Source organism: Oncorhynchus keta, chromosome 20 (genome assembly GCF_023373465.1).
Source record: "Oncorhynchus keta strain PuntledgeMale-10-30-2019 chromosome 20, Oket_V2, whole genome shotgun sequence".
NCBI classification, from domain to species: domain Eukaryota; kingdom Metazoa; phylum Chordata; class Actinopteri; order Salmoniformes; family Salmonidae; genus Oncorhynchus; species Oncorhynchus keta.
The window spans coordinates 967,597-980,664 of record NC_068440.1 but is presented as its reverse complement, the minus strand read 5'-3'; the positions used below and the strand labels follow the sequence as shown (position 1 = coordinate 980,664).

Here is a 13,068-nt window from a genome sequence, read left to right as displayed (position 1 = left end):
GGATTATGTTCTACTCCTCCAGGCTATCCCGGTTACACCCACCACATATTGTCTATGGAATGCAGTCTTTAACTCATTTGTCAGCTCAAGCCATCTCTAGTGACCATACACCCAGATTAGCTGCATGAAGCTCGAGTGAAAACCATCCCTTTACAGAAACACAGCATTTAATAGAACAGAAATGTCTTACTATTTGTTAAGTATATAATTGTTAACTATTAATATCAAGCAAATCAGGTAAATATGTAATTTTTCAGTCACAAACTGCATGAACTCACATTAGCAATAGGCTTGTATTATAATTTAGAGTGGGGGCAGAGGGGACAATTTTTGCAGATAATATTTACAAACGCAGGCACCAAACACGCTTGAAAATAATGATTTTAAAGCATTTGTGGTAATAAATCACATATTCCAAGGTCAATTAGCTACAGGACAATATTTCTACCTAATTAATTACACAAAAACAAATACACACCCTCCAACACCCCTGTAGGAACAACAACTTCACAATTTTACACACATACGAGCATGCAACCCTTTCTACAACTAAATATTCACAATGTTTGTGAGTTATATAACACAGTACCAGGATGTTAGTCTATCCATCAAGATTAGAAATTAAACAAAATTAAACTGTAGGTGCAAACCTGTCTATGACTTCACTCTTTCCCCAGCGTGTTAGTATGTATATCATTGTCATGATGCATTCTATCTTGGGTCATTGGGCTCCTAAACCAAGTTTGTAGGCGTCTTAATGCACTGAACGATCTCTCACAGCTGCTAACTGGAATGGTCAGCGCGGCCTGTATGATTGCTTTCAGTGATAGGAACATATCAGGGCTTAACAATTTATATACACAGCACATGTCAGAAGTGGCATCTTTACTTTCTTTGAGAGGTAAAGTTTAGCAAGGACTACTTCTGGCTTGAGGGGAATATGCCATGTTTGTCTTGTGTGGGCCTCCCCTCTATCTTCTCCTGTGTTCGCGCTCTGTCCTGTCTGCTCCCCTCTCTTCCTTGCTGTCTGATGTTCCTGATGATTTCCTATATTATTACAGAGACGACATAGTATCAGTGCCGTAGCAATATGGAGTATTCTGAACAGACAAACACACATATGCAATATACGCACGCACGCACACACACTTAGATTGTTGACATGAAAGCTATATTTCGTCTCCAATGTTTATTGAAGACAAATACATTTGCCAATGACCACTTGTGATTTCAAATACATTGTTACAGTTGTTGGTTAGCTAGCTAGTGAATTTTAGCCATTTTGCATTGACATGAAATCAGTCAAAACACCTCAAAACAAGACATGGTATCAATAACACAATGAAACATGCTGAAATAAGCCACTTATGATTCCCACACATGGCAGTGTTATTCTTGCTAGCAATCTGACCATCCAGAATCACAACAGGCTGACTTATGACCCATGGAAGCGCGGACATTGTTTATGTGAAGTTGTCAGCCAACCCATCTATGCAGCTAGATGCTAAATAATTGTATATTGTAAACACACACACACATACACACACACACAATCTACTCATTTATTCCTGCAAATTTAACAACCGTCTCTTTGTTAGCTGAGCTGTATCTTCAATTCCGCATGTCCATCTTCTATAAATTAGAAAAAATGTTACCAGCTATCCAGCTTTGTTTTTTCAATAGATAGCGTAACGTTAGCCAGCTAATTGAGTTGACGTTACCAAAAGTAGCTAACGTCATGTAAGCCTTGAGTTAGCTAGCTATTTTTAGTTGTAATTTTTAGCATATTTGGAAAGTACTTGATTAGACAGTTATTGGTTAGTTAGTGATACTTTGCCCGGGAGGTGAACAGAGCTCCAACAGTTGGATTCAGTGTCCAGATAGCTAATCGACAATAACTGTAACTTACTGTCATAAAATTTGCTAGGTTTCTAATGAAGCAGCACTGCTAGCTAGACTGGGTAGTCCCTCACGTTAGTTATTTAGCTTAACGTTATCTGTCAGTGCAGCTTTTGAGTCCACATCTTGAAATGTAAGTTACTCGAATCTGGCATACTGTGAGGTCAATATCTCTGAATAATCATCAAATCAAAAAATCAAATCAAATTTATTGGTCATATACACGTGTTTAGAAGATGTTATTGTGGGTGTAGCGAATTGCTTGTGCTTCTAGCTCCGACAGTGCAATAATATCTAACAAGTAATATCCAACAGTTTCACAACATATACCCAAAATCCACGTAAATCTAAGTAAGGAATGGATTTATATATATACATATATACATTATGTCAGAGCGGCATTGGACTAAGATACAGTGGCATAGTATAGAATACAGTATATACATATGAGATGGGTGATTACACACAATTAAAGTGACTAAGATACCGTAGAATAGTATAGAGTACAGTTTATACATATGAGATGAGTAATGCAAAATACGGAGACATTATTGGCTAGTGTTTCATTTCCTTAAAGTGGTCAGTGATTCCTAATTTATGTCTGTAGGCAGCAGCCTCTGATGTGCTGGAGATGGCTGTTTAACAGTCAGTGGTGTAGTATAGAATACAATACAGTATATTGTATATATCTGTGAAGAATTAGGAGACCACTGCAAAATGATCAGTTTCTCTGGTTTGACTATTTATAGGTATGTGTTTGGGTAAGATGAAATGTTTTGTTTTATTCTATAAACTACTTCTCCCAAATTCAAAATAAAAATATTGTCATGTAGAGCATTTATTTGCAGAAAATTACAACTGGTCAAAATAACAAAAAGATGCAGTGTTGTCAGACCTCAAATAATGCAAAGAAAATAAGTTAATATTCATTTTTAAACAACGCAATACTAATGTTTTAACTTATTGTCACACCCTGACCATAGAGAGCCTTTTTATTCTCTATTTTGGTTAGGTCGGGGTGTGTCTAGGGTGGGTAATCTAGGTTGTTTACTTCTATGTTGGCCTAGTATGGTTCCCAATCAGAGGCAGCTGTTTATCGTTGTCTCTGATTGGGGATCATATTTAGGCAGCCATTTCCCCATTGTGTTTTGAGGGATCTTGTTTATGTGTAGTTGCCTGTGAGCATGCCATAGCTTCACGTGTCGTTTGCTCGTTATTGTTTTTGTGCGTTTGATTCATTAAACATGTGGAACCCATATCACGCTGCGCTTTGGTCTGAATGTTATTACGACGATTGTGACACTTATGAAGAGTTCCGAAATCAATATTTGGTGGAATAACCCAGATCTTCAATCACAGCTTTCGTGTGTTTTGGCATGCTCTCCACCAGTCTTTCACATTGATGTTGGGTGACTTTATGCCACTCCTGGGGTAAAAATTCAAGCAGCTCAGCTTTATTTGATGGCTTGTAATAGTCACAGTGGGTACAACATATCCTATGCAATTCCTGATAAACTCATTCACCATATCGGTATATGTGTCAATATTATTTTCTCAAGCTTCTCTAAACATATCCCAGTCCGCGTGATCAAAACAATCCAGAAGCGTGGATTCTGATTGGTAAGACCAGTGTTGAATAGTCCTCACCATGGGTGCTTCTTGTTTGAGCATCTGCCTATAGGATGGGAGGAGAAAGATGGAATTGTGGTCCAATTTGTCGAATGGAGGGCGGGGTAGGGCCTTATATGCATTCTGGAAGGTAGTATAACAATGGTTGAGAGTTTTAGCAGCGCGAGTATAACAATCAATATGTTGATAGAATTTTTGCTTTGTCAAAATGGCATCTTTCTAGAGCTCCGACTTTCTGACCTGAAGATCAATGAAGTTATGATTTGACATGGATTTTTCCAAGTTCCCAGCGGTCTTGAAAGCACCATAAATAGCGACGGGCCAGCTGAAGTCTCCGCTCTGACAGGAGCCCATGCTGGGGATTAGCCTCCTCCTCCTTACCCCCAAGCAGCTTTGGTTAGAGTTGGAAGCAGGGACCTCACTAGACATTCCGAATATCCGGGGCTCAGCTCTGAAGACCTGGGGGGGGATTGATCCCTGCACAACCAATATGAAGCGCCACTCACTCTTGGCCTTGCACTCTAGCAGTGAACATTTTGCAGAAACATAACGCTATGTTGCATATCTCACTGCTTTCTTCCATCCATTCCATTCCCTCACAAGTATTATATTTCAAGTAGAATAGCAGCCTACATAAGAAATAGCTAATATTGGTAGCGATCTAGATGTCACGGTGATATAGTCTACTACTCAACGGGGAGAGCATGAACGGCAACAACACCGGGACACAGTGAGTGTCCTCCCAGCTGTCACACAACCCTGTGTGATTCGAGTTCATTCTGCCCTCAGCTGCGACATAAGTCAGTGTTTTGCAGGCCAGGAGTGTCCTTATAGCCTCTCCCGCTAACCATTTGTTTAATTTAAACAACATTGTCCCATAATGTATTAGCTAAACCTATTCACTTTACCAGTAGTATGCAAACATTTGGCGCCACAGAAAGAAAGGAAAAAGTTGAGTCTTGTAAAATAATCTGTGGTATTAGGCTCTAGCAATGTTTTATTAGTTAGCTAATAAGGTCCCCTAGTCACCTGTCATTTTACCTACAGAGTAACAGTCTTGGTGCTCTCTCTCTCTCTCTCATTCTATTTTGTATTTTTGTATGCTTATCCTAGGGGTGAGAAGAGATGACGAATCAGAACTGAGGATTGTTATGGACCCCCATTAGGAACACCCTATGCTGCGCTGACTTTTCTCTTCTGGATGCTCTCCCTAGCCTGTCTAGAACTTTCCCCTGTAAATGTACAGCATTCTACTGGCACCAGAGCTGCCAGCTTAATAGTGATATTTTTCTTTACACCTGAGATGCTGTAATATAATTTACAGTACTATTTTCCAAACTGTAAAACATTACAGCATCCCTGTACATTTACAGCAGGGATGCTGTAATATGTTTTACAGTAAGGAACATTGATTTAGTAGTAAAATAGCAAATCTATGTTCATATTTAGGTATGTGAACAGTCAGTGTCACAATCACTCATTGTGATGAGTGTAATCGCTCACAATCATTATTTTGAATGTTATGTAGGGTAGGCCTATGGACTGGGACGTAATTCTGTCATCCATGGGGCTGGGGATATGACATTTCGAGAGAGGTCTGATCAATAAAATACACCTGGTGGCTTAATATGTACCTTAATTGAAAACTTGTTAAATATGTCAATAAATTAGTTTTGACCTTACAAATATGTCCACCAACCTCATTCAATTCACTCACTTCCTGCCCGTGCACCAAAGTAGCGTCAATAGAAACCCCTTGTTTCCGATCATGCCTTCTTTCAGGCAACGGCTATTTCTTCGCAAACATGCCAGTGAGTACCCGAGCCTGACATAATCACACTTTTATCGTTAACATGGGGCTTTGGGTGACAATCTTGGAGTCAGTCAATGCAAAATTAATTCGTGTTTTGACTGTTGTGTGTTTGAGTTCTGTCGTTCCAGTCAGTGTCGAGGTATTATCATAATATTCCGTATACGCGCTGATTAGTGGCGCAGTGTGATACAAGATGGCGGCGTACATATCGCAAACATGGAGATGAGTAACCTGAGAATGTAACACTAGCTCCATGGCTGAATATACGTGCAATTGCATCCACTATATTGAATGATCTCGTAGAAAGTGTAGTGCAGGTATAGCACAAATAACAGGTGACATGTATTTTATTTCCTCGAATAAGGAAAGGGGAAGACCGTTGGTCAACGTTGACGACATCTAGGCAGTATGAGAGGTTTTAGATTGCAAATTCATTGCAATTCCTGGGAAGTATCACTCGCAGGAAGGTCTCTGTTCTAATGTCATATTCCAGTTCGTGTGCAACTCATCTGGCTGTGAGCGAAACTATCGCATGTGTTGTGTACCTATCTGACTGCATCTCGATATCATTCATAGTTTGCTCTGGATTAGGTTGTCAATTAATTGACAAATGTTAAATGCACTGCCTTATTGTCACTTGTAGGACAACTGCTGGCAAGTGACAATTGCTTATCTACTCAAACTAAATAATTTTCTAAGTAGTCTTGCTTGTCCACTCTATCCTGCAGCTCGCAAAAGACTTGTTGCACCCATCCCCTGAGGAGGAGAAGAGGAGCCACAAGAAGAAGCGTCTTGTCCAGAGCCCGAACTCCTACTTCATGGATGTTAAGTGCCCAGGTAGGTCCCTGTTGTTTCCTTCATTGCATTTATGCGTTTGAATCAAACCCCTTGTCTGTTCTGAATTCAGTGGCATAATTGAGTTAAGTACTTATGACTATTTATTGCAAAGCATATTTGCTGAAACGGGGGACCTGGCAGTATTTGTCCATTTTAAGATTTTTGCAACTTTTGCAACTGTGTGCTCTAGTGAATACACCACAGGCACTAATGACGCTGGTCTCAGATGATTCAGTGTGGCATGTAATTGTACTACATGCGTGCAGGACTCAACTGCGACCAGAACACTGGCATTTGCAACCCTTTGACTTGGCAGTGCGACAAATCAATTTTGAATTGGTCGCTAGGGTGCCAGGGGGAAAATGTATCTGATCACGTTAGTTTTTTTGTTCAGTTAGATGTATATCAAGATTTATTCAATCAACAATGGGTATGCAGACCAAGTATTCAGAAAAAAAGTTTGGTCTAGTCTTGGTTTAATCTATGCGAAGTACAATTGTCATGCGCTGCTTGAACATTTTGTAAAGGCTTTCGCAAAAAACCTTCCCAATTAAATGTTGACTGCAAAGTAGGCCTCATGATGATCAAATTTGATTGGTTACATACACATGTTTAGCATATGTTATTGCGGATGTAGTGAAATGCTTGTGTTTTTAGCTCCAACAATGCAGTAGTATCTAACAATTTCGCAACAATACACACTTCTAAAGGAATGGAATTAAGAATATATAAATATTTGGATGATGTCGGAGCGGCATAGATTCGAATTGAATACAGAGATGAGATGCAAAATGTGTTCCATTATTAAAGTGGCCAGTGATTTCAAGCCTATGTATATAGGGCAGCAGCCCCTAAGGTGCTAGTGATGGCTATTTAAGTCTGAAGAGGCCGACTCCGGGATTCTGGCCTTCTAGGCAGAGTTCCTCTGTCCAGTGTCTGTTCTTTTACCCATATTAATCTTATTTTTATTGGCCAGTCTGAGATGGCTTTAGCAGGCCAGCATCCCAGAGTCGCCTCTTCACTGTTGACGTTGAGACTGGTGTTTTGCGGGTACTAATTAATGAAGCTGCCAGTTGAGGACTTGTGAGTGTCTGTTTCTCAAACTAGACACTAATGTACTTGTCCTCTTGCTCAGTTGTGCACCGGGGCCTCCCACTCTTTCAATTCTGGTTAGAGCCTGTTTGCGCTGTTCTGTGAAGGGAGTAGTACAGTGTTGTACAATATCTTCAGTTTCTTGGCAATTTCTCGTGTGGAATAGCCATCATTTCTCAGGACAAGAATAGACTGAAGAGTTTCAGAAAGTTATTTGTTTCTGGCCATTTTGAGCCTGTAATCAAACCCACAAATGCTGATGCTCCAGATACTCAACCAGTCTAAAATAGGCCAGTTTTATTGCTTCTTTAATCAGAACAGCAGTTTTCAGCAGTGTTAACATAATTTCAAAATGATTGTCTAATGATCAATTAGCCTTTTAAAATTATGAACTTGGATTAGCTAACACAACGTGCCATTGGGACACAGGAGTTATGGATAATGGGCCTCTGTACGTGTATGTAGATATTCCATCAGCTACAATAGTCATTTACAACATTAGTCTACACAGATCAATTTGATGTTATTTTAATGAACAAAAATGTGCTTTTCTTTCAAAAACAAGGACATTTCTAAATGACCCCAAACTTTTGAACGGTAGTGTAAGTATTCCGACCCTTTAAATTGTTGAAACACCTTTGGCAGCCTTGAGTCTTCTTGGGTATGGCACTACAAGCTTGGCACACATGTCTTTGGGGAGTTTCTCCCATTCTTCTCTGCAGATCCTCTCAAGCTCTGTCAGGTTGGATGTGGAGCGTCGCTGCACAGCTATTTTTAGTTTTGTTCAAGTCTGGGCTCTGGTTGGGCTACTCCTGCGTTGTTTTGGTTGTGTGGTTAGGGTCGTTGTCCTGTTGAAAAGTGAACCTTTGCCCCATTCTGAGTTCCTGAGTGCTCCGGAGCAGGGTTTCATAGAGGATATCTCTACGCCATTCATCTTTCTCCTGATCCTGACTAGTGTCCCAGTCCCTGCAGCTGAAAAACATCACAGCATGATGCTGTCACCACCATTCTTCACCGTAGGGATGGTGCTAGGTTTCCTCCAGATGTGAAGCTTGGCATTCAGGCCAAAGAGTTCAATCAGAGAATCTTATTCTCATGGTCACTGAGGAGTGGCCAAGGCCTTCCTCCCCGGATTGCTCAGTTTGGCCTGGCGGCCAGCTCTAGGACGAGTCTTGGTTGCTCCAAACTTCCATTTTTAAGAATGATGGAGATCTTAAATGCGGCAGAACATTTTTGGTACTTTTCCGCAGATCTGTACCTCAACAATCCTGTCTTGGAGCTCTACGGACAATTCCTTTCGTCCTCATAGCTTGGTTTTTGCTCTGACGTGCACTGTCAACTGTGGGGCCTTATATAGACAGGTGTGTGCCTTTCTAAATCATGTCCAATCAATTGAATTTACCACAGGTGGACTCCAAGTTGTAGACAAATTAAGGATGATCAATGGAAACTGGAAGCACCTTTCGAATCTCATAGCAAAGGGTCTGAATACTTTTGTAAATTTGCAAAAATGTCAACCTGTTTTTTGCTTTGTCATTATGGGATATTGTGTGTAGATGACGGAAAGTGTTTATTTAATCCATTTTAGAATAAGGCTCTTAACTTTTTTTTTGTGAAGGTGTAGGCAATATTAACAAGGATTTATTAGACTTATTAAAATGTAATGTTCCAAAGGTCTACATCAGTGGCTTAAACGCTGCGTGTGGAAGCCAGGAGATTCTAAATGTTTGTTAATTAACGGTCAATTACCATGAGACGATAGTTATTGGGGCGGCAGGGTAGCCTAGTGGTTAGAGCGTTAGAGCATTGTAACCGAAAGGTTGCAAGTTCAAATCCCCGAGCTGACAAGGTACAAAATCTGTCGTTCTGCCCTTGAACAGGCAGTTAACCCACTGTTCCTAGGCTTTCATTGAAAATAAGAATTTGTTCTTAACTGACTTGCCTAGTAAAATAAAGGTTAAATTAAATTTGCTTGACAATCACCAGCGGCTGATTGTGACCCCCACAGCCCTTTTCTAGAGCCCTGGTGTCTTAATGATTGTATTTTTGTTTCCCTCAGGATGCTACAAGATCACAACGGTGTTCAGCCACGCCCAGACTGTTGTGCTGTGTGTGGGTTGCTCCACAGTTCTGTGTCAGCCCACTGGAGGCAAAGCACGTCTCACAGAGGGTCAGTAGTCTCATCATTTTGTGTGGGTTCACCTGCACCCACTAGCAATTGCTAATAACCTGTCTAACTGCCCGATCGGTTAGAAAATCTGAAGGCTGCACACAACCCTAACCTGCAAATATAGAAAATGCGCTCTATAGTTGGTTCCCTTTTGTCCTTTTTTTGCTTCGGTGGGTCGATTTAAAAAAAAAAAGAGGGAAAAAAAGACCTTTTTATTCCCATGTTTCGAAAAGCATTTGGCAAGTTGGTGTGTGTAAAATTAGGCCCTAAAGTTTAGGGTTATACACTAATGCCAGATAAAAAATATTGGGGAAAAAACTCAAGGTATCTGCCTATAGATATTAATCTCACAATTATACATTTATTGATTTTACTGCATTGTTTTCACTTCATTCAACCTGCCCGCCACCCATCTGCCTTTCATCCACACAATATTTCATGAACATAAAACCCGCCCGCCCCCCATATAACTGCAGGTTTGGTAAACCCGCACATCACTAGTGTGTGTGCCCCCTTTTATTTTCCAACTCAAGTTGGAGAGGACCGTCTCTTAAATAATTTAATGTCTCTGGGGGGCTGGAGGGGTGTCTCCAGCAGTTTTAGGTACAGCAGCAATGTCTATTTATTTATGTAGTTAAGGGCCTTCATGTGCAATCAGAGTTATTGGAAGTTCGAGTTCCGAATGGAAAGTTTCACTTGAGTGGTCCTCCAAGTGGGGAACAGAGAAAATGTTACCCGAGTTGTGACGTTTCATCCCTGACCTCGCACCCTTTCTACCAAAAGATGACGACAAAGTAGTTTTTTACAAACTTATTAATGTGGATAATGTAGCTAGTTTGAACATTGTCAATGTTAAGCAAGCTAGCTAACTGTATTATTAGCAACGTTAGCTAGCTTGAATTGTATTTGTTGAAGAATTTTTCTGACTTCAAAAGCACTTTAACACAATCATTTAAAAAATGTATATTAGATAACATTAAAATGTAATACCCCCTTTATTTCGTCATATCCAATTGGTAGTTAGTTTTGTCCCATCACTGCAACTTCACGGACTCGGGAGAGGCGAAGGTTGAGAGCCATGCGTCCTCCGAAACACGACCCTGCCAAGCAGCATTGCTTCTTGACACACTGCTCACTTAACCCGGAAGCCAACCGCACCAACCCCTCCCTTAACCCGGATGACGCTGGGCCAATTGTGCACCGCCTCGGTTCACGGCTGGCTGTGACACAGCCTGGGATTGAACCCGGGTCTGTAGTGACTCCTCAGACCGCTGCCCCACTCGTGAGGCCCAGCACCTGAACACAATCATGTCGAACTATTCCATTCAAACATTGCGTAACCTTACTATAGACCTAGAAGATTTCAAATTATTGTTTTGGCAGTGAAAGCTTTAGTGCCATTCAATCCGACAGTTTAGCACTAGGTGCTATAAATGTTCATTTGGTTTCACATTGCTCCCCGCAACTCTCCTCAGATTCTTAGTGGCCTGACTCTGTAATTTTCTCTTTCCTTCAGGGTGCTCATTCAGGAGGAAGCAGCATTAGTTGTACTTCTGATGCCCCCGTAAAAGCAACTCCAGCCTCGATACAGCACCCAAGAAAGATTGATCCAGAAGTGCTCATGATGCCTGGACACCAAATGGGATTACTCATTCAATGTGATAGTCCACTTTGTTGCAGTAACTGAACTCTTCAACCAATCTTTTTTAATACAATTGTTTTGGCTAAAGAATGGGTGGTTTGTACTTTTTTTGTTTCCTTTTCAATATTTGCCTAAATTGGGATTGAAATGTTTTTATCTACATCAGTTGGGTAATTCACATGACATTTTTATACATGTCTGTAGCAAATTGTGTTACAAAACCATGATGTTTGCAAAAATCAACTAAGGTCAACATTTTTGTCAAAGTGTCTTATTTGAAATTGTACGTTCTCACCTGAATTTTGTACATTTTCAGTTTTCATTACCTTTTTCGGATTAACTTCGAGTCATTTAATACAATTTTACTTTAGAATTTTTTTTTTTTTGAATAAAACTGTTGTAGTTTGTCCATAAATAACAAAACGATAAACTAGTATAAGTATACATTAAACGATAATATTGTCTGTCAACATGCATCTCACTTTGGCGTTTTTACAGGAAGTTTAAAATCAGTTAAGTGTGTATTCACATGCATGATCAAGAGGAGTAGTCCTTAAATGAGCACAAGTACATGTATTTGCTTGTAATGCCTTCAGAATGAGGTTCTTATTCTCAAACAATCCCTTTAACCAACTTGGCCTTCTCAATAACGAAACGGCAAGAAAAGCTCCAATTAGGAAAGAGTGTGAATTTCATTGTGTAATTTTAAATTTCGATATTTGTATTTTCAGTTTAATTCTGGCATTTTCACAGGGGGAGCAATGTTCTATCGGAAATGGATTTGTTTACTTTTATTGGACAAACTGTTGTGGTAATGAGAATGTTGTGGAAATTGGCAACTGCATAATCTGATAAAGGAAATGGGCAAGTACAGATCCTAATCTGTCATCAATGACAATTTTGTGAAATTACACTTGATCATTTTAGGTGTCAAATGTTTTGTGATAATTACCCAGTTGGGCTATTTGCATAGTTTTCATAGCCAGTTACAATTTGGTGAGTGAATTTAAAGAAAATATCAACTAGCAATTTGTCATGGGCTACTTAAAGGGAAGCTCCACCACAAGTGTCAAAGTGAAAATGCTACATTTCTAAGTTTTGTAGAAATAAATGCCAAGTTCTATCTGAAATCAAACGTTAAGCCATTTTAAGAACTGATTTTTCCAACTATGAGATTTGTGGGGAGCAAGCAAACACCCTCCCTTGGGCTAGAAACTCATTGCAATGTTTTGAAAATAACGTTGTACTTTTAAGGTGTAAGACAACATGACGTGTCTGAGCTCTAGAAAGATCCCAGAGTTTCCGATTTGGAATTCTGAGTTTGCTGACTGTTCAAAATGACCCCCCTCTGATTTCCCAGTTATTTTGAGCGCAGCATCTATCTTGCCCCGTTTTTTTTAAAGACAAATGCGCTGTTTTTACACGTGGACACTGGTTTGGTGCTGGAGGGTTTGAATACTGGTGGAATTGCCCTTTAAGTTGAACAATTTTACACCAAAATAAGACTTGTCTGACAAAGTCCATATAACTAGATTTACAGTAATGTTAGAAATAATTATACAATTTTCAGTAAAAAGCAGATATTTGGAGATAATACGGAAACTTACCTTTCACTTACGGTGAAATTACAACTGAATACGTTTTTCATAATTACAATTATGAAGCTCTGGAAAATATATTTACAACCTATTAGTAGACACTCCGTGCACATGCTGGCTAACAAAACGATATACACTTGAATTGTTATTCGGATAATGTTGCAATCAAGAGTAGTGTTTTTTGTTGAAAGATTTCCAAACTGGGTGAAATATGCATTCTACAGTTATTCCATCAATTTATTGCTTTATTTAGTTACTCTTATGAAATTGCATACAATTTTTCCACCAACATGTTACACCCATAAAATGGTATGTAACCCAGGGATGCAAACGTGTCACCTTTTGGCGAAATTCGCCATTTTGAATCAAAAATAGGTGACCTGCAGAT

At 39.7% G+C, this 13,068-nt stretch overlaps 2 protein-coding genes across 2 annotated transcripts in view; one reads left to right on the top strand and one right to left on the bottom strand.

The window, feature by feature from the left end:
- Window positions 1-368: 368 nt before the first annotated feature.
- Window positions 369-13,068, bottom strand: part of LOC118399113 (small conductance calcium-activated potassium channel protein 2-like) — a 33,875-nt gene continuing 21,175 nt past the window's right edge. Inside the window, exon 10 of the mRNA XM_035794915.2 lies at window positions 369-1,047. The gene's annotated coding sequence lies outside the window, so the exon portion shown is untranslated. The remainder of the gene's footprint in view (window positions 1,048-13,068) is intronic.
- LOC118399114 (40S ribosomal protein S27) lies at window positions 5,227-11,955 on the top strand. Its single transcript, XM_035794916.2, has 4 exons — window positions 5,227-5,339; window positions 6,070-6,178; window positions 9,330-9,440; window positions 10,957-11,955. Exons 1-4 carry the CDS (start codon window positions 5,334-5,336, stop codon window positions 10,983-10,985), a joined length of 255 nt encoding a protein of 84 aa, XP_035650809.1. The 5' UTR covers window positions 5,227-5,333; the 3' UTR covers window positions 10,986-11,955.

What these genes read in the sequence shown, in the direction of transcription:
- LOC118399114 (XM_035794916.2), top strand. An exon ending in CATGGATGTTAAGTGCCCAG is followed by an intron (nt 6,179 to 9,329) that starts GTAGGTCCCTGT and finishes TGTTTCCCTCAG; the next exon opens with GATGCTACAAGATCACAACG. An exon ending in CAAAGCACGTCTCACAGAGG is followed by an intron (nt 9,441 to 10,956) that starts GTCAGTAGTCTC and finishes TCTTTCCTTCAG; the next exon opens with GGTGCTCATTCAGGAGGAAG.